Source organism: Cnephaeus nilssonii (assembly GCF_951640355.1).
Source record: "Cnephaeus nilssonii genome assembly, chromosome: 16".
Classification (NCBI taxonomy): domain Eukaryota; kingdom Metazoa; phylum Chordata; class Mammalia; order Chiroptera; family Vespertilionidae; genus Cnephaeus; species Cnephaeus nilssonii.
The window spans coordinates 41,331,029-41,353,597 of NC_137087.1; the positions used below are offsets into that span (position 1 = coordinate 41,331,029).

Genomic DNA, 22,569 nt, shown 5'->3' on the forward strand with positions numbered 1-22,569 from the left:
AGATTTTCTATACCATATGGTATGAATTTTTAAATACCATTTAAATAAATTCAGTCACAGAGTGGGCATGGTCTTGAATTTAGACAGGAATGGCTCTAAAATGTCACCCCTTAAGTTTTGTGTTATCCTACTGAAATCTAGGCCATCTTGTCTTTCCTAAGTGAAACTTGTCCTTACTACTTCCATTTCCTTTCCTGAGGTGTTACCTCTAAAAAAGAAAATAATCAACTGTGTAAGCGTCCTCCCCCATTTGTTTCCTCCAAAACACCCACACTCATAAGATGACAAATAGTAGAGTTACAAAAGAAAATTTTCAAAGTTTAACTTTATTAACTGTTTATTGCCCTGAGGGCTAACTTCCATGCCAACATAATTTTGTTGCTTTATTCAATAATGTCCTTGCTATTTCAGGAAACACTAGAGCTACTTTTGTTATAGTTCTTGGAGACCTTTAATAATTCTCTCTCACCAGGGTTAGCAAACTATGGTCTGTTCCCTAAGCTAAAATACTATTTTTAAGAAAAGAAGAGATGCAGCAGAGACTATATATGGTCTACAAAGCCTAAAATATTTACTAACTTGCCCTTAACAGAAAATTTATTTCCTTTTTTTTTTTTCTATCTTCATTAGGTCATTGAGATATTAAGAGAAGCCTGAAAATTAACTTTCATATCCTACCTATTATTCTCTTTGCTCTTCATCTTCCTGAGACTGTGTATCAGAGCAACCCATAACACAAGCAAATATAATTTAACAGAGGCCCAGTGCATGATTGAATCATGCACGTGTAGGGTCCCCTACATGCTTTTCGCGGTGGAGCTGGGTGCCTGTCCACTGGTGCACCAGGCCTTTCAGAAGGCTCCCCCTGTGCCTCTCAACAGCCAGATCCGCGGCCGCTGAGGGGGGCTGCCGCGGACACCTGGCTACCCTGCCGTTGAGAGGCGCAGCTGGGTGTCCGCGACAGGCCCCCTCAGCAGCCGCGGATCTGGCCGTTGAGAGGCGCCCCTCAGTGGCAGCGGATCCGTGCCTCTCAATGGCCAGATAGGCCACCCCGAGTCCCACCCCCCAGCCTCCCGCCGCCCAATCGTGGGCGTAGCGGAGTGATGGTAATTTACATGTTACTCTATTATTAGATAGGATGGCAAGACAGCGGGGATTATGGAGGAGACGATGGAAGGAGAAACAAGGGAGATCTGTCTTGTGGGAGAAAAGTAGGGGTCAGCATTTACCCACTATATAGCTTTTTCTTTGAAATAACTTCACATTTATAGAAAAGTTATAAGAATAGTATAAAAACTTTTATGTACCCTCCACCTAAATTCACCAATTGCTAACCTTTTGCCAAATTTGCATTATTATTTATTCGTTCTCTTAGATATTACATGTAGCACACACATTCTCCTGAACCATATGAGAATAAGATATAGGTATATCCCTCATACCTCTTTATTCTTAAATGTTTTCATGTATATTTCCCTATGTCCTAAGAATAAGGATATCCACTTCTTTAACTACATAGTATAGTTACCAAAAATTAGGAAAGTTAACTTTGATATGTGATTACCTACAAATCTTATTCAGATTTTACCAGTTGTCCCAAAGACTTTGTAGTTTTTTATACCCTCCCTTAGTTCAAAATCCAATATAGGATCATTCATTGAATTTGATTTTCACTACTCTTTAGTCTCCTTTTATCTAAAACTAGTGGCCTGGTGCATGGATTCGTGCATTGAAAGGAAATTACTTAGAAGAAAGATTCGTGCGGTGAATGTTTATTTTTAAATTGTCAGTGCCCATCATATGTACTGGATGGTTGGACCGTCAGTCACTTAGCCTTTTATATATATAGATATATTGATGTCAGTTCAGTAGGTGGTATTAACGATTGGGCAACAATAAACCTACTTATCACCATTTATATCTAAGGATATAGCAATAATTGTGAAATGCCATAAATTATGGCTACTGACAGTATATTCAGAATACTATGCAAATAAGTGCATGGCAAATAAAAGATACTGTTTTATTTTTCAACTTAAGAGTATGCTTGCTTGAAGAAAAAGCACAAGAGCTTTAAAAAAAATAAGTGTCATATTACTTTGTAACTCTAAAATGTAAGACCATTTTTTAAATTTCAAGTGGTTAATTCAAAAATTGAAATTCAGTGATACATTCAGCATTTAGCATCTTTAGTATCCTGAGCCTGTTTTTAATGATTTCTTGACTGAGCTAATATTTATTTATATACAATAAATTTTTTGTATATAAATAATACACTTAAGAATACAGATTAATGGATTTTGATAAATGTATACAGTTTATAACTACCAGGACAGTTAAGGTGTGGGACAGTTCCCTCACCCTAAAAATGAAAATATATGCTCAAAGACTTATATTTATATGTAAATAAGTTTAATAGCCAACATCTGGAAAAATTCAAAAGTCCATATTTGAACTTTGTAGTCAGTCAGTCCCTTTACCAGACTCCCAGACCCAGGCAGTCAGTGTAGTTTTACCTTTTCTAGAATTTTACATATTAGGATCATTGTATTTGACCTCAGTTAGTATAGTTTTTTTATATTCATTCTTGTATTTGTATATAATCTTTTGTTTCTTTTGTGATGCCACTGTTTGCTTATTCATTCATTCATTCATTTTTTTATGGACTTTTGAATTTTTCCATACTTGGCTGTTAGACTTATTTACATATAAATATAACCCTTTGAGCATATGTTTTCATTTTTCTGGGATACAAACCTAGAGTTGGAATTCTTGAGTATTATTATAATTGTATATTTAACCTTCTAAGATACTACCATGTGGTTCATCAAAGTGACAACCATTTTGTAGTCTACCAGCAATGTTTGAGAGTTCCATTGTTCCACATCTTGCCAACATTTGATGTTGGTCTTTTTAACATTAGGCATTCTAGTGGATCTGTAGTGGTATCTCATTGTGATTTTCATTTTAATTTTCATAATGAGATGTTGAGCATCCTTCTGTATATATATCCTATGTGAAACATTTGTTTAAATTTTTTGCCAATTTTTTAAAACTTTTTAAGCTGTAATAGTTTTTATGTAATTCATACAAAACCCTTTGTCATTTTTTTCTCTTAAAAATTTTTATTTCCTATTTAAGAAATCTTTTCCCAATCCACTGACAAACACAAGAAAATCTCATATTTTCTCTAGTTTAACTCCTATTTCGATATCTGATTCATTTCTAGTTAATTTTGCTATATGGTGTGAGTTAAGTGTTGAGGTTTATTATAATTCATAAGGTAATCCAATTGTTTTAGCATCATTTCTTGATAAGGCCTTCTTGCCCCCATTGAATTATCTTGGCATCTTTGTTAAGTCAGTTGGCCATGTACATGTGGGTGTATGAACTGTATGTCTATTCTTATATCATTACCACAGTGTCTTGATTATTTTCTCTTTATATCTGGAAATCAAGTAGTTTTTTTCAAAGCTTGTTTTTCATACGTGTTTTGCTAATCTAGGTCTTTGACCTTTCTATGTAAATTTTTAAATCAATTTGTCAACTTCAAAAAGACTTTTAGAATTTTGATGAGGTTTGCTTGAATCGATAGATCATTTTAGAGAGAATGGCTACATTAACAATATTGAGTCTTCCAATTTCTGGTTATGGTTTTATCTCATCATTATGTATATCTTCTTTAAGATCTCTTAGCAGTGTTTTATAGTGCCATTCCTCTTCAACCTGAATAATTTCCCTTAATATTTCTAGTACTGAAGGTAGCTACTTTAGGTTGTAAAGTATAAACTCTTTATTTGAAAACATCTTTTGGATATTTGTTTTATTGTCCATCTCAAAATGGTCATAAATGATGATAAAAGAGTATATTATATGGAGTATATATAGGTAGAGATAACCAAAAGCTTAGTAATGAATTTGAGGTCTTTTCTAACCCATTTAATATTATATCTCCTTTCCTCCTTTGGGCGATGGATCATCAGACCACAAAGTGTTAGAGACTTCTGCATTTCTCTTTGCCTCTCCTTTCTGCTACCCTCACAGTTCCCTTAAAAGAAATTACCTTAAAATGATATTGGAAAATTGACAAAAACTAGTGACGTTACCAGAGAACATAGCAAATGAAGACAAATGACCTACACTTTCCCTTAAAAGCTGTATGCAAAATTAAGTTTTACACACATTCTCTTCATTTATGCCAGCCCTAGTGGTTAGAAAATAAAGGAAACATGCTTTTCATGATGAAAAGAATCCTATATAATAAAGAGCTAATATGCTAATGGTTGTGACGCCCTCACACCGTAACGACCGTTCAGCAGGAGACTGTGTGTGCGGTGGGGCGGAGCAGCCGCATTGCTCCAGAGACAGGTCAGGTGCCGGAGGAGGCGGGACCATCCCGTGGCGGGGAGGGCGGGGGTGAGAGCCCGTAGCGTCCCCCTTACCAGTCCTTCGCCACCCACCACTAGCACTGAGTGCGCTCACTGCCCTCCTGCCAGGGGAAGGAGCACAGCACATGCACCACCAGGAAGTGGCGCTCAAAACTCGGCAGCAGGCGGGAGGCTTCCACACTCTCCTCCTGGAGATGGGGTGAAAGTGGGGAGGCGCCCTGAGGAGGCAGGACCAGCCCGAGGCGACTTGAAGAACCAAGGGTGGGGCTTGAAGGGGTGTGGGGGGGGGCTGGGCCAGGCGCGCTGGAGCTCTGGGTGGAGAGGTTAGGGTGTCAAGTCGGAGCAGCGTGTGAGTGGGCAGGCTGCGCAATTTCGCGTGCCGGGTCACTAGTGTAAAATAAATGCATGGGAACAATATAAATAACAGAATTTTAATTGAGATTCAGTAACACCCACTTAGATAAATATAAAGCAAGCAATTCTATAAAAGACTGAATATTTTTAATGATGTTGCTTATTCCTGAATTACTTTATAAGTGTAACTCTATTTAGATTTTTTTTAAAAATAAGAAAAAACACTGCCATCTTTGAGGAGCTGGTGGTGGTAAGAACAGAATTTAAGTGATTTTAAGTATAATCTGAAAGAATAAAGCTAGAATGGCTGGGACATTTGAGAAAATTTAAATAACAAGTGGGTATTTGCCTTCCCAAGACTTACTGTAAATATAAAGTAATTTTTAAAGTATGATACTGATTTTTTTTTTTTTTTTAGTTCTTTATTAAGGAAAGAGCATTTTAAAAAACATAATGCCTATTCCCTACCCCAGAGCTACAGAATCAAAGCTCTGGGAGTATGTTCCATGTATGTATATATAGGTGAACCAATTCCTGAATCCTGAAGGAAACAACTCATAGGAGATTTCAGTTCAAATCTCCAACTTGATTGCTTTTTAGTTCTGGATAATAAAGGAAAAGAAGAACAATTGTTTTTTATTATGTCACATCATTTTGTTATTTTTTGCCATACTGTATGTAATGATTCCTTCTGGAATTTAGATGTGGGGGATGGGAAATGATATTTAATGGTTTTTTCTTTAACTTCCCATCTCCTAGTGATTGTTTTAGCTTTATAGCTCGTTGTCATATGAACAGTTTTGTTCTTTTTGGTTCATTTAATTTTGGTATATGTATGTCCAGTAAGGGAGAATGAGCTATATTTTGCATATACATCATTGCTATAACTATTTTAAAAAATATGTTCTTACTGATTTTTAGAGAGAGAAGACGGGAGAGGGAGAGAGAGATAGAAACTTTGATGAGAGAGAAACATTGATCAGCTGCTCCTGCATGATCCCTACTGGGGATTGAGCCCGAAATCCCTGGCCATGTGCCCTGACCAGGAATCAAACTGGTGACCTCTCGGTGCATGGGATGGACTCAACCAGCTGGGCTTTTGCTATAAAATTTTAAAATGGTGAACAGATGCAATTGAAGAAGGTATATGATTTTGTGTTATATATTTTATCTTCGGTTATTCGGGATAGAAAACAAGCTAAACAATCATTTGGTGAAAATTATTGTTAAACAACGGTTTGAACTCTGGAAATACTTAATCTTAAGAGCATATAACAGATGAAGAATCATTTACTTTTTAAAAAAATCTAAATCTCAGTAAGAACAACAAGAATCTGTGGCATTCGAACCGTAATTCACTCCCACCCACCTCCCATAGCTCAGCTTGAGGGAAGCTCTTCTCTAAGCAAGAGGAGCAGATTTGGGGCATTTCTCATACCTTCTACCTTCTTGTTGCAGATGCTTTCTTCTAGGGATTCCTTTCAGCACTCTGTCTTTACTGAGTGAAAATTTATGCTAGGTGCAGCAGGCTGAGAACATTGCCCTGGGCCATGTCTTATTCTTAAGGCAAAATTTCCCTGCCAGGAGGGACAAGTATCCAGCACCTCCACCCATAGAGCACAGGCCTACAGCCCCCAGTATTTGTGCAGTGGCTCAGAGGTTCTTCTGAAGGGAGAAGGAGGCCTTAGGAACAGAGAATTCTTAAGGGGACTAGCTCTCCCAAGGGAACTGACTTTATTTGGAATAGAGCTGGCAAAAAGATGTTGAAAATCTTTTTGGTGAATAATTAAGAGGATGCTGGTAGTTCCCCAATGCTAGAGCAACGAGTGAAATAGCAGACAAGTTAAATGTTTAAAAGAATGTTTTTAAAAAGATAGCAAAGAAGAGCCCTTCTGGGGTTGGAACAAGCCTCAAAGACTGGCAACACCTTACCCCTACAGAGAGGCCCCACTTTTATTGGATCAGACTGGTGCAATGTATGCCCCAGGGTGTGGCAAAAACAATAGAACAATTAGTAGAGGCTAACACCTGGGTGTATGATACCACTACAGGCAGATCAGCCAGAAGCTTATAAAGGGAAGACCAGAGAAAGACTGCCAGAGTCCAGCTGAAACCTCAGTCATTCCTGGTGGACAGAGAGACTGTATGCTCAAGACAGCATCCTCTGAGAAGTGATGTCAGAGGCTGCACACTGCTGGGCAAGTAGACTTCAATGAACTAGAAGTAAAAAGGGACATTTTCTAATGATAAAAGGATCAGTTTATCAGGAAGACATAATTAAATCCACAACAACAGAGTCCTAAAATGGGTGAAACAAAATGCGACAGAATTAAAGGGGGAAATAGATAATTCAAAAATAATAGTTGGACACATCAACACCCCACTTTCAGTAATAGGCAGAACATCAACAAAGATGGAAGACTTGAACAACACTGTGAATCAATAAGACATAACAAACATCTCTAGAGCACTTCACCCAACAGGATCAAGGCTGCTGAATAAAGCATTATTAAAAAATTTATTTCTATAAACCAGCAGTGAACAATCTGAACATGAAATTCAGTTTACAATAGCATCAAAAAGAATAAAATACTTAGGAATAAATTGAACAGCAGTGTAAGACATATACTTTAAATTACAAAACATTGTTAAAAGAAATTAAAGATCTAAGTACAGTAAGTGGGAAAACATCGCATGTTCATGGATTGGAAGACTTAATGTTATGAAGATGGCATTACTCCCCAAACTGATTTGCAGAATCTGCATTCCCATCAAACTCCCCAGCTGGCCTCTTTCATATGAAATTTCAAGGGACCTGAAATAGCCAAAACAGTCTTATAAAATAACAAATTAGGAGGACTCACACTTTGCAATTTTAAAACTTAGTACAGAATGACGGTAATCAACATAGTGTGTTACTAGCATAAGGATAGATAGAAGTATAGATGAATGGAATAGAATTGGATGTCCAGAAGTAAAATTATGGCCAGTGATTTTTCACAAAGGAAGTCAGACCCCTTTTTTTATACCCTATACAAAAATTTACTCAAAGGATCATAGACCTAAAAGTAAGTCCTAAAACTTTTAGAAAAAAACAGAGTAAATTTACATGACCTTGGTTTAGCCACTAGTTTTTCAGATACAGTATCAAAAGCACAAATGATAAAAGAATATAGATAAATTATAATTCATTAAAATTAAAAACTTTTGTATTGCCAACAGTAGCATCAGTGAAATGATAGCTCACAGACGGGAGAAAATATTTTCAAGTCATATATCTGATAGTAGAGTTGTATACAGAACATGTCAAGAATTCTTACAGCTCAAAAATAAAAAGGTAAATAGCCCAATTAAAAACTGGGCAAAGCTTATGAATAGACATTTCTGCAAACAAGGTATATTTAAATGGACAATAAACACATGAAAAGATGCTCAATTATTCTAGTCCTTACAGGAATGCAAATATAAACCATGAGCTACAACTTTTCATCTACTAGGATGGTGTAATAAAAAATAACAAGTGTTCATGAGTATGTGGAGAAATGGAACTCCTATTATTGCTGTGGGGAATATAAAATGGAGTAGCTACTTTGGATAATGGTTTGGCACTTCCTCAAAATGGTAAACATAGTTAACATACAACCCAGAAATCCCACTCCTAAGTATAAATATCCAAGAGAAATAAAAATATACATCCACACAAAAACTTAAACATATTAAAAGCAGCATTATTCATATCATAGTAGCCAAAAAGTAGAAACAACCCAAATGTTCATCAACTGGTGAATGGATACAATGTGGTATATTCATACATCGGAATATTATTTAGGAATAAAAAGGAAGTAAATACTGCATGCTACAACTTGGATGACCATTAAAACATTATTCTAGAAGAAAAGTCATTTGTCCCAAAAAACCCCACAAATATTGAGTGATTTCACTTATATGAAATCTATTTAATTTTATCCTTTAACTGGGTAAATAGTATAGTATGTATATTATATCTAAATAAAACTGTTTAAAAACACACAAAAAAGATATCACCATAATTGATATGCACCAGCTAAAAGTCATCTGTGTATTTCAGAGGCCAGGTTGATAAAATGGTTAATTGTTTGGTTCAAGAAAAAACATTTATCACCTGCCTTTCTGAATGCTCAGTTAGTTGCTCTGTGTTGATTTTGAGAGGTTTGCGACGCAAGAGACAAAACACAGAGAGTCCAGGCGATTAAAAAGGGAAAGGTTTTAATCTTGCGCTCCCGGGCAAAATTCGATGGTCCTAGGGTGGGCCAGGGGAAGTTCGAGCCAAAAAGAGGGCATAAGTACTTCTTTTATACAGCTGTTTAGTAGGGGGAGGGCGGAGGGCATGAGAGGTGTGGAATTTCTGCCTCAGGCCAGGGGTCTAGGAAGGCGCCAGTTATCTCTGTCACCATCTGCCTTGCAGATGCATGCATCAGCTCTGGACCCCCCCCCCCCTCGACCTAACAGATTTAGATTAGAAAGTAGCTTGAATGCTACATGAAACATAGTTTAAGGATAGATGTTTTGTTCAAAGTCTGACTGAATTGACTTACTGTAGGACTACTACGGAGTTAAGTTTAAGTTCAGTTTATGCCACTTAATGTCTTTTTTTAAAAAAAATCTCTAAATGAAATGGCATCAACAGTTGAGGATTTTGTTGGACTGTTTAATTAATACAGACATACTTGTTTTATTGCACTTCGCTTTATTATGGTTTATGGATGTTGTGTGTTTTTTACAAATTGAAGGCATGGCCCTCCACCAACAAAAAAATTATAACTTACTTTATTGTGGTGGTGTGGAACCAAACCTGAAGTATTTCCAAGGTATATGTACCTGTTCCTAGTACCTTTGAGATGTTAAATCTATATCAAAATTAAATTATTCGTGATTCATTTTTAAAAGTCAATTTCTTAATAATTTTTTAGTCCATGAGAGAATGTTGGGAAGTGCAAATAATAAAGGTTTTTGTAATAATTTATAACACTTAAGATATTTTGTTTAAAAAGTTTTAAACAATGTGGCAAACTTAGCATGTCTTTAATGGAAATGTTAAGTCATCATTGTTTAAGTTTGAGTATGCAAGAGAGTTCTTCATATTAAACTATCCTATATAATAAAAGCCTAATATAGAAATCAACCGAACGGCGGAACGACCGATGGAATGACCGGTCGCTATGATGCACACTGACCACCAGGGGGCAGACACTCAACACAGGAGCTACCCCCAGCCCACAGACCCCCAGGCCAGCCAAGGTGGGTACCAGTGGGGCACCCCCCACCCCCATCGCCTCACTGGTCGTCCCGCATAGGGAGGCAGGTGGGGCCGGTGAGCAAGTGGTGCCATGCCCGCCAAGGTGGGTGCCAGCGGGGGGCCACCCTGATCGCCCCACCAGTCGCCCCACAGATGGGCCCTGATCGCCAGCCAGGCCTAGGGACCCTACCCATGCACGAATTTCATGCACAGGGCCTCTAGTTTGTTTATAATTTGTAATTGATACTAAATGTATCTTTGAAAAATACGTATTTTTATTGCACTGTTGACACAATTTGGGTGATGGGGAAATCATAGAGAGCTGGTTGCAAATATCACTAAATGTATTTAAAATCTTTGAGGAAATCATTTGTGAATTATAACATGCCTTTAGTGTCTTGTTTGACATTGTGCCAAGGTATTTCCCCATCTTCTTATTTAGAGCACTTTTAAGTTTTCCATTATATAACTAAATGCATGTGTTGATTCATTGTAGTAACTTGAAGTAAGTTACATGCACTGGTATTTTAAACACTGGTATTTAAAACACTGGTATTTAAAAACAAAATAGTTATTTCTAAGAACACTTAAAAGATGTACTTTGCTTTTCTTTATAATTTTTTTTTATTATCATAGTTTCCTCTTTATTTATTAGCTACAAGGGTGGACGTGCAAAGTGTTGTTAACCAAGTTCAATATTTCTGCAGTTCTGAGAGCAGGTTTTGACAGTCTGTGGAAAGACATATGATACTGAAGTGTTTCCCCTTAAGATATTGAAATGTTTCCCCTTAAAGAATGTGATGCACTCTGTTATCGAGTTCTTTTTTTCTAGTGCTAGTTTTGACCTATTAATTTCACAACCCATTAAAGATTTGAAAGCTTCAGTTTGTAAATTGGTATTCTAAGGACAGAATTGTGAATTCAAATACATTCTTCTTGAGTTTTACCTCCGAATGGCCCTTTACAAATTTTTGTTTTGTGTCTGGAGGAAACAGATCTTGTACTAGGAAGGCGGATGTGATTCACAAATGAGACTTGGAGTTTAAGATTATTTTATTTTATTTTTTTACTGAGTTGAGTTGTCTGAACTATTGCTGTAGTATACTAAAAACCATTATATTAAATGCTCAAGGAAAATTTCCCTTTAATAATTATAGATTAATTAGAGTTTACTTGTAAGTTTTAAACAAAACTCATAATAAAATAAACTTGTATTAAAAGCCAGAGAGAGAGTTGTTTTGTTAATCTTCACCTGAGGATATTTTCCCCCTTGATTTTTAGAGAGAGTAGAAGGAAGGGAGGAGGGAAGAGAACTAGAGAGACAGAAACATCTATGTGAGAGAGACACATTGATTGGTTGTCTCCCTACGTGCTCCGATCAGGGCTGGGGATTGAACCTGCAACCCAGGTATATGCCCTTTAGTGGAATTTGAATCCACAGCCCTTTTGTGCACAGGATGATGCTCCAACCACTGAGCCAGACCAGCCAGGTCCAAAGTATATTTTTATATTCACTTTGCTTTTATACTTTCGTGGAGATAAATTTTATCCTGATTTGAAGTTTTAAAATATTGTAATTGTATTAAGCAAATTTGTCTTATCTGTTGTTAATGGGTTTTTTTTTGTTTTGTTTTGTTTTTTTTACATCTATGCTTTTGATATTGAATGGGGAAAGATACTTGTGCAAATATGTCACCAAATTTTTTTCAGGGACATTTAGTCGGTCTGGATGAACCAGCTTCGGGAGCTGGGCGGGAAGCTCTGCTTAAACAAGAGCAAGCAAAAATCATTCGATTCGAGAAACAAGCAGAAGAGTTCCTCAATGCAGTCTTTTATAGAAAAGGTTGGTTCCAATAAAGAATGACATTTAGCATCTGCTTGTCTTGTATTAACCTTCTTAATTTCAATGTCATTTTTAAAGAGTTACTTTAAAAAATATTTTTCTTTATTGATAATACACTTTATAATTCTCTATGTTTCTTCTGTCAAGTTAAATTTGAAATAGGATAAGGCAACCCCACTCCCTCCTTTTACTCTGAAGTGATAAGTTTTAGTTAAATAATTCTTAAAATTATTATGAAAGTCTGAAAGTTGCAAGGTTTCAGTAGTTCTATATATTGTTAGTCAGATTTTCTTACATAAACAGTTACTGTTTTTATCACTGAAAACATAAAACTAACTGTAAATTTCTAGTAATTTCTCACCGATCTATTGTTTGCAGAGAAAAATGTAAAGTTGTGTCTTGAAATTAGATTTGCAAGCAGTTGTTCTCCTTGATGTAGTCTTATTTCACTAATTTTTTTAAGTTATTAAAATTAGAAAAAGAAATTTATTATTATAAAATAAAACTTTCCCCCATACATTTGAGGTGGCATTTAGTAGCTTCACCTCTTGTATTTTTCAATTTATCTTTCTCCTTGAAACTTTTATAGGCTTGTTTTACATTTCTCTGTCCTCAAAGAATAATTGCTACCAGCCAAGACCTTCAGGAAGTTTCCATCCGTGAGCCATTTTAGTGAAGAGTCTTTACCTTCAATATATTCTTTCTAAATAGATTTTTAATCTTCAGCAGACGCAATGATTCCATTTTCTTTAATATTTCTTCAGTGTTCTAGTTTACACCTGTCATTCCTCTGGAAATTCCTTTCTTCCCTTTTAAGTTTGAAAGCTGGTGTTTGCCTGTACATTGGAAAAAAGTCTGATAAGTGCTGATTCTAATGGTTTGGTTATATTTGGAGACCAGCTGGGCTTCTGCATAATGTAATTAGTATTTTCAAAAGGGTGTATGAGGTGAAGTGTATTAGAAAATTAAGGAATGCAAAAAAAGAAAAAGAAATTCACAAGATTACTGTTTTCAGTGGCATTTAAAAAATTGTTCTTCTATCAGTTCCCTAGACAAAAATAAATCTTTAGTATATCCTTTCTTCTCTTTTAAATAATACCTTCTTGCACTTTCTGACCTAAAGCTCCCAACTGAGGCTCTTGGACTCACCTTATTGTCTCAATAAAGTACCCTGAATTCCAAAATTATGTTCAAAACAGTAATATTATTTTGTTTTATGAACATTTGATTGTCTTATTAAAATAACTCACATTTAAAGTATAAATGACAAATAGTTCTAGTAATTCACATTTAAAGTGTAAATGACTAATAGGCCTGTCAGTTTATTAACTAAATAAAATACCTTGACAGCTCCTCTGCAGTGTACTGAATCATGGGTCTAATGTTGCAGCAAATGTCATTATCTGAAAAGAGGAGCTCCTCTGCCTTATGTACATGGAGCAACCACTTTCATTCACTCTTAGCTTGGAGGGAGTTAGCTTACTTTTCTACTAGTCCCATTTTTTGTCATGCAGAAATAACTTACATTGAAGTTCATACAATTTTATTTAGAAATTAAACTTTTGAGAACATAACCTTTAAGAGAGGAATTATTACCTTGAAATCAGTCTTAGAATAAACTTCAAGAGATGAGAATTTCTTAAATTTGTATGTAAAGTTAAGTTTGTATATTTTTGTATACTGGCATATGATGCTCAGAAAAAGAACTATTACTTTGCAATTGAAAGTTCCTTCTGCCTTGCTTTACGTATTAATATTGTTATTTTTAGATATTTTATTAATCATCTTGGAAATATCTCAAAGATGAACATTATTCTTCAAATTAATATTTAAAATGTTTATTATCCAGAATTATGACAGACAATTTAGTCTGAAGTGAATATTTTGTTTTTAATAACTACTTCAGATATTTGGATTTAGTTCTTTGTTTCCAACTATTGCAAATTGTATGTTATAAATAATTGAGTATGTAAAAATTATAATAAAAGTAGGCTTTTGTGGTACGGAGTTTATAATAAATTCCAAATTAAGGACAGTATACCTTCTGCAGTTGTCATGATCATGTGTCTTTTCAGCGTATTTTGTCACTTGTGTTAAGGAAATCTGATACTTGTCTAAATGTTAGATTTCCACTTTTGAAATATGCAGGTGGCTGTGAGACAGCATTTACATGTTTTTCTGTAGTTTTAATTTTGATCTGATTTGCTGTTTTTTATTTGACTCAATTGTGCATATTCACTGATACATGACTCGGTTTATAGATATATTTTAAGAAAGTGAAGGAATGAAAAGTGTTCAGCAGGCTTTCAAAAGACAAATTCAAATGCAAAGATGTTATCAATTCATAAACATGAATTGTGGTTTGTGATTGTTATTTATGCAACAAAAAGGTAAAGTATGCTGCAGCCATTTAAAGTTCAAAGGTAGCAATTTGTGTTATTTGTCCTAAAACCTTTGATTCCTACAAATCTTTCATTACATTTATTAATCTAGTTAAACACAGAGACATTTCATAAATTACTTCATTTTGCTTCCTGTTTGGAACCTTCTTTATGTATTATTACATGTTCTCCAACTTTCCAGGGGAAAAATATACACTAATACATTAAAACTTGGAATTACAGTATATATATATTCTTGCATTTAGAGGATTGTATGCTATGTAAAAAAAATGGATCTTAATTGGAAAGTTTAATGAATATTAATAAGAAAATCCATTTGGTAGAGAGATTTTTAAAGCAATGTATAGCTAAAGTGTTTATTAAAAACATTTAAGGAACCATTGTTAGTGATTATATTAACTTCTGAATCTTACCGCCTTAGCTAGTTTGGCTTAGTGAATAGAGTGTTGGCCTGCAGACTGAAGGGTCCTGGGTTCAATTCCAGTCAAGGGCACATGCCTGGGTTTCGGGCTCAATCCCCAGTAGGAGGCGTGGAGGAGGCAGCCGATCAAGGATTGATGCTTCAATCTCTCTCCCTCTCCCTTCCTCTCTGAAATCAATAAAAATATGTTAAAAAAAAAAAAAGCCACAACACTTCTGAATCTTACCTAATTGAGTATCTTTATTTCTACACTCTTTGGCATACTCAGAGTTTTTATTTATAGAGAGGAAACTTAGGGTGGAAAATAATTTTTAGTAGAATAGAAATGTTATTGGTAGAACAAAACTTTGTTAAACTTCAGAGAATTAAAAAAATATTCTGACTTTAAATCATCCTCTAGTATTGAATATTGGCTTTCAGAAAAAAGAATTGTCTGTTTTTAGAAGTCCTGTGAGGTTTTGAGGTGTGTGTGTGTGTGTGTGTGTGTGTGTGTGTGTGTGTGTTTTGTGATAATATTAGATTTTAGTTATGAGTCATTTTTTTCTAAATTTGTAAATCAACCTAAGTTTCTTACAGTTCCTGGGTAACGTAATTTATCTTCTATAGTTAATCTTTAAAAGACCAAGGAAACTTAGGTTCTCCATCTTCTAACACCTCAGGAGTATGGTGGAGAAGTAAAGATTATGGTTGGAACATTAAGATCAGGGGAAGAGTTTTGTTTTTTTGTTTTTTGTAAATATATGGTGAGGCAGAGTACTGTGGTGGCCTCAGCAGCCAGATTGCCCCATTTTAAATATGTTTTTATTGATTTATTTTTTATTTTTTTAGAGAGAGGAAGGGAGAGGGATAGAGAGATGGAAACATCGATTGGCTGCCTCCTGCACCCCCTACCAAGGATCTAGCTCGCAACCTGGGCATGTGCCCTGACCAGGAATTGAACCAGTGACCTCTTGGTTCATGGGTCAATGCTCAACCACTGAGCCACACCATCTGGGCAGGAGGAGAGGTTTAATCAAGGGTCTGCCACTAACCATCTATACAGATTTGAAGAGGCCACTTGATCTTCAGAGCACATTTCCTTCATTTGTTAAAAAAAAAAAAGCAATTGAATGGCAATTGATTTGATTGATCCATTTATTACTTAACTAATATGAATGCATACTTTACAGCAGGCTATATTAGGTTCTGACTATATAGTGGTGAATAAACATAATCTCTGGCGAAGCTCAGACTCCCTGATGATGTGATCCTGATACAGATATGATAATATATGTATGCAAAACATTTTGCCTTTTGTTTTAACCCATTTGACCTTCAAGGTCTTTTTCCAGTGCTGAAAATAGAATCAATTTTTTAAAATTAATATTAATTACAAAATGATAACATAGGTGTTTTTTTTATTGCTTCCCTAGCTGTTGTGTTTAGTGGTTGGCACGGTGTATTTAAAGAACTCATAGGAAATATATGGTCTTAGGCTTTTGAGATTTGTCATTTAAACTTCTAGCTAGCCCAAGGGTTCTAAAGTTGTGGCCTTTCCACAGCAGGATCGAGAAGCCTGTTAGAAATGCCTTGGCCTCACCCTAGAACTGCAGAATCAGGCAGACCTGATTCTACAAGCCCTCAAAGTGATTCGGATGAATATTAAAGTATGAGAAGTATTGCCTAGCCTATCATTGGTCTTAATATTAAGTGTCGCCTTTTATAATCTTGGTTTGCCTTCAGTCCTTAACAGAAAGTAAACACTCATGAACTGAGTAATCCATGCTTCAGCAATTTAGGAAGAAACTGCTGATAAGAACAACAGATATGATCTAGAGATAGTAAATAGGGTAGTAATTATTTTATAAAAGAAGTGTTGGGGGATTTCTGTATCAGGTAAGTGATTCTTGCCCCCAAAATAATTGTTATCCCTTTATTTGATTCATAATCTTGGGGAGATGTTTATAACTAATTTTATGAAAATGTTTTTTTAAAAAATCAGCTCATAAGCTTAGAGATTAAAAATATAACTATGAGGAAATGCTATTTTAGGATACTGCATTTTAAGAAAAAATAAAATGAAATTTTATGTTTGCTTGAAAGCTGTCTTTTTTTTTTTTTTTTTTTTTTTTTAGTACATTGTCCCACTTTAAAAGTAAATAAATCTTTGTTTACAGACAGTCCCTGGGTCTCCGACCCCAATATTCCCCTAGTGGCCCGTGAGATCATGCAGCGAATGATCCAACAATTTGCTGCTGAATATACCTCAAAAAATAGCTCTACTCAGGACCCCAGCCAGCCCAATAGCACAAAGAACCAAAGCCTGCCGAAAGCATCTCCAGTCACCACCTCTCCCACGGCTGCAACTACTCAGAACCCTGTGCTCAGCAAACTTCTCATGGCTGACCAAGACTCACCTCTGGACCTTACTGTCAGAAAGTCTCAGTCAGAACCTAGTGAACAAGGTATGGTTTGATGTCAAGGTCTCCTCTGTCCAATCGGAATACTTTTAATTTGGGGAGAAAAAAATTATTGGCAAGTAGGGCACCAGTAGCAGTAATAGAATAAAAACTAATGTGATTCTTAAATTGCTAACTATGCAATGATAGAGAAGTTCATATAAAGTGGTTACCTTACCCATCAGGAGTCCATAGTCATGTTTTATGTACCACCCAGAAAAGTTAGGTAGTTACAGTTGTTACTAATCTTTAAGTTACTTGATATTTATATAAGCATTTTATACTTTCCAAAATGTTGTCATATCCATTGTTGTTGTTTTTTAAAGAAACACTTGAAAAATAATTTTCCCCCCTCCTCCATCAATGTTTTAGGATTAGCACCTGAGAAATAAACATGTTTTTATTTGTTAGGTAGAAGAAGTTATATTCTGCAAATTAGATCATAAGACAAAAACGTATTATTGGCAGTTTTAAAAAAGAAGCTCTTAGGGTTAGAAATAATGAGAAAACAGTAAACATACTTCAGGCTGTTAAATGTATTCATTATTTTATTTAAAAAACATATTTCATATATGCACTATATTGTGAACTAACCCACAAGCATTTCCAGATAATTTGTTGGTGAGGATCCTAATTAAGTAGCAGGTTAAGAGGTTATTTGCTTAGCAAATAATTCTTGAGTCTTTGAAAAGTTTACTTTCTTAAATAGATTAAATATTTCTGTTGCTTTGTGATCTCATTTTACCTTAATTTCACAAAGATGAAGTGAGTATTTTCACTCTGCCATTGTTCAAACAAGTAAAAATATTAAGTTGGTAATGTCTGTACTAATGAGATTTTGTCATAGAAATTTCATAGGAGTATGCAGAAAGGTTATCAGATGTGTGGATTTATTAGTGAGAAATACACGTTTATTTTACAAAGTAAATTAAGTTTAATTCTTATAAAAACCTGTTTTAAAGGACTTTCTTTTGCTTATTATAAATTATTTACGAAGGATTTGCACTTAATGATGACTTTAGTTGCTTTTTAAAGAATTTAAAAAATAATTTTCCTTTGCTTTTTTCCTGTTTCTGTATAGTGAGTAGCAATCAGAATGTCTGTTTTTCTAAGAGATTTCCTAGCACAAGATCTTGTAGTTGTTCTGTGTTCACATTGATCAGTGTACCTTTGATTACCATATTTGCAAAGTTGTTTTTTTCTGTTTTATTGAGGATTTTTTTTCTTTACCAAATTGGTAGCTTTCATTAAAATCTCATTGCTCAAAATATTGCACTAAAAGCTTCAGATTTACAGTGGGAGAATGACAGCATAGAGATTGTATTTAAAGTATTAATAATGGAGATTAACATAAAAAGATAACCACTAGTCTAACTTAACTTCTTATAGCTAGTGGTATGCTTAAAAGGTGTATTGTTTTGACAGCATGTACTTACAAAGAAAAATTTGGACTAGGTGATAGGATTTTAGTATACAAGCTCATTGCTTCATTTAAAATTATATTTCCTAAGTGAATTTGTTGCCTATTTGATTACACAGACTTAGAGGTCTTTAAATAATACTGTCTTTGGTTGGAAATATTCTAATGAGTATATTTGCTTGTTAGATATCTAATTGGGTTCGATGTGTAATAGGGATACTTGGTTTTATAAAATTACAATTATATATTTAGAAATATTAGTGACTCTGACAGGACAATACTTGATTTTGTATGAGTGTGGGCTGTTTTGGTTTATAAACTCAATTGCATTATTATTTCTAAGAGCCTGAAATTGGGAGATACAGTGTCTTCAGGCACAAGTTCTAAGTGGGTTTAATATTGGGGCAGTTTTTAACATAACTAAATAGCTAAGCCTCTCTGCTGGCCAACTGAAAATCAGGGGTGCATTGAGTATTACCTTACTCGGTTAATTTTGGACAGAATGGCAACTTTAAAAGTTGTCCAGACTCTTAAGTTTTCTTTTCTAGACATGTCTGTAAGGGGAATAAAAATCTTTGTGGGAAAAGAAAGTTGTCTGATTTTCTATTCTAGTAACATGAATTTGGGATTTGGTCTAACTTCTAAGACGTTAAACCTCTAGGGCAGGGGTCCTCAAACTTTTTAAACAGGAGGCCAGTTCACTGTCCCTCAGACCGTTGGAGGGCCGGACTATAGTTTAAAAAAAACTATGAACAAATTCCTATGCACACTGCACATATTTTGAAGTAAAAAAACAAAACGGCAAAAACACCCGCATGTGGCCCGCGGGCCGTAGTTTGAGGACGCCTGCTCTAGGGTTCAGTCATTATTAAGACTTCTTTTCTTCTTTCTTCCCTTAAACTTTGCCCATCAATTTATAATAGCTTATTAACAACAACAAAAAACAACCCTTTGCCTTTATAAATATCAGCTTGTGAATTTTGAACCTCTGCAGATATTTTTCAAGAGATTGACAACAAATGTACAGTTTTTTACAGAGGGGTCCAAAGCGTAATTACAATATATGCACATTGTGTAAACCGTTAACAACTGATTCATTTTATAGAGTGTATATGTGTAATTTAACCATGTAAACTTATATTTTAAAATGACTTTTGCATTACTTAAACTTTTATGTACTTTTAGTGCTTTGGTAAAGTTATTTAGAAAATGAAGTCTAATAGTTCTATGGCTGAACCTCAAACTGTATAAACTGCTATTTCTAATATCTCACTGTATCTTAACATCTATAGTGATATGCTTTACCTTTTATTTTGCCCTATTAATAAAATATTTTACACTTCTAGATATTAGATATAACAAGCTTTGCTAAGTTTATGTTGCTTCAGGAGGAAAAATATCCTGACTCTATTAATGAATGGATTTCATAGCTCAAATATATGATTAGTGTATCTGCTAGTTGACTAGGCCCACTGCTTTGTCATTTTTGGCCTGTTCAGATCCCATTTACTCCTAGTTTTTAATATCCTCAGGTGTTTCTTTGTGTCTTTACAGACGGTGTACTTGATCTATCCACTAAGAAAAGTCCGTGTGCTGGCAGCACTTCCCTGAGCCATTCTCCAGGCTGCTCCAGTACTCCAGGGAGCGGGTAAGGGAAAAATATTTGTAGCCTTCCACAGTTTTATAGGGACAATTATCAATGATGCCAATTTCTTTTGTATGTTTTAAAAATTAATCCTTCAAAGTAATACTCTTCTAGGTAGACCTTTAGTAAAATTACTTTTAGTATACCAATCAAGTAAAAGCACAGTCTCTGATCTAGAATTGACTGGTATAAATCAATTGTGCCAGTTCAGTACAAATAGTAAATAATCAGAAGCATGGCAAGAATGTCTTTGGACTTTTTGTTGTTGAGTATTTGAGAGTGTGAACCCCAACCTAAATAATTTCAGAGTTCAGATGTAAAGGCAGTACTGGATTATGTGTGCTGAAGTTGTTGAATAAAAATTGGGCTCTAGTAATTAACTTGGTATCTCTAATGTAGTGTGTGGGTGTGTGTCAGCTGTTTGTTTTGGTTTGGTTTGTTTATTTGAACTGCAATTTTAACTTTGTGTGGCAGTTCAGAAAATGTGATTGTATTTTTTGTTTTAAAGTAGATAAAGACTGGTTGTAAATATTGACAAATAGCTATCTTATGCTGTCAAGACATTATATGCATAGTTTTGATAACTCTTTAGCAGGTTCAAGCGAATTTCCTGACCTCCTAATTTTACAGTATAAGATTGTCTAATTCTCCTATGTGTATATATTAACTATTTAGAGAAAAATGAGGTATTAACAAAGATATATAGATGCATATTGGGAAGAAATTTTCATAAAACTGTTGTAACCAAAAATCAACTTCATCTAGATATGAAAAATAACTTGAGTAAGTTAAATTAGTTAACATTTAGATTTATTTAAATTTTTGATCATCAAACATGGGGCGTTGTTTAGATGGTATAGGAATAAGACACTAAATGGACTAACCGTTTCAATTTACACTTAATTATCTTCAAATTGAAGGATTTCTTTACTGACTTCTAAAATGTGCCCTTTATTTTCTCTAAAATTCCATCATTTTCCCTTTTCTCTCCTCCTTTATATTCAGTCTAAAAATAACATTTATTTAATCTATTTTGCATAGTTTTCTAATCTTTTCCTTTAAGCTCTTCTTTTCACAGTAGTTTATATGTACTAGGTAGATGCTGTCATGGTCCCAAATCATTGGATTCCATTTATATGTCAAAAAATTTGAGTTGTGTAATTCAGAACACATGTAGAAGCCTAAGTGCGATTTGTATAAATGAATTCCTTGCTTATGATTCACTTTAAACTTGGCCATCAGGTTTCATGTATTATTATATGGTTGAACTTGCTGTGTTTATCCTTGTAAATGGAGTTTTCTCTGTGGTATTGTTTTCTGGAAGACAAAAGCACCGACAGTACTGCCCATCTTTTAGTTGAATTTTCATTGTTATCCTTACTATTATTTACTGATAACAGCACAGAGTCCCTGTAGACTTTTGGAGAACAAAGCTAGTTTATCATTATTTCTGTAAAGTTCCACTTTTGTGCCTGTGTAATATAATTCCCCTTGGGCATGCTTTACCAGTTGCCAGTTTTATCAATGGTAATCTTTCTCTATTGTGAAAATGAAAACCTTATGAATTAATTTTGTGTAAGTAATTGACTTTTTAAACACTATTCAAGGGCTATTTACTTAAAATTTCAAAATTGATATTTGGTATTTTAAGAAGAGAGGTTTTTTTTATAAAGAAGACTACAAAATTGCTTATATACCTGTGAAAATTATTTGATTAGAACTTAAGGAACAAAGTTTTGGGGGAAATAAAGTATAGTTTCCTTAAAGCTTGGATTATTTCAAATGGAGAATCAGTGGTACTCATGTATCTGCAACTAATAGTGTTTTAAAATGAAGAAGTGTGGTAAGTTATAATGCGATTGGTATTTTGGTTTGGGGTACTTTTCCTTCTTGGAGCTGGTAGCCATATTTTTTCCCCAAACAAAATAAGAAATGTCATTTGGAGTTGTTTGATTTTTATAGTGAACATCAACTTGTTTGTGGGATAAATGAACAATTATCTATGGGTTCCACCAATGTAAATGGTTCCAGTTTTATGACTGGTTGTTATGAATGTTGGAAATGTTACATTACAATAAATAATTTGGCTTACTCTTTTATTACTGTACTTGTTTAGTGGTAACGTCACATTGATAACACAATTCTGTGTAGATCTATGGAGACTTGATGATTACTTTGTAATTAATAATTAAGGTGCTATTTTCAGACAGTTGCGCGAAACTTTTTCTCCGAAAATTTGTGAACCCAACCAGAGACCAGCTGACAGGTTTAATTTTTCTTTGCCCAAAAAGCTCCTGTTTTTTTTTTCTTTTTTCCTTTTTCTTTTTTTGTGAACACGTTTTAAAACTAACTGCTGAGACCATTTTTTTTTAATTTTAGAGAA

General features: G+C 34.6%; 1 protein-coding gene across 12 annotated transcripts in view; it reads left to right on the top strand.

Moving 5' to 3' along the window:
• Positions 1-22,569, top strand: part of LCOR (ligand dependent nuclear receptor corepressor) — a 126,982-nt gene that overhangs the window by 66,704 nt on the left and 37,709 nt on the right. For 7 of the 12 annotated variants that reach the window (XM_079793476.1, XM_079793480.1, XM_079793479.1 and 4 more), the window contains 3 exons: positions 11,728-11,860; positions 16,840-17,127; positions 20,096-20,189. In XM_079793476.1, the coding sequence (XP_079649602.1) occupies positions 11,728-11,860; positions 16,840-17,127; positions 20,096-20,189 (515 nt within the window). Of the gene's footprint in view, positions 1-9,886; positions 10,020-11,727; positions 11,861-16,839; positions 17,128-20,095; positions 20,190-22,569 lie in introns of all 12 variants that reach the window. The other 5 variants (XM_079793482.1, XM_079793484.1, XM_079793485.1 and 2 more) reach the window with 3 other exon arrangements.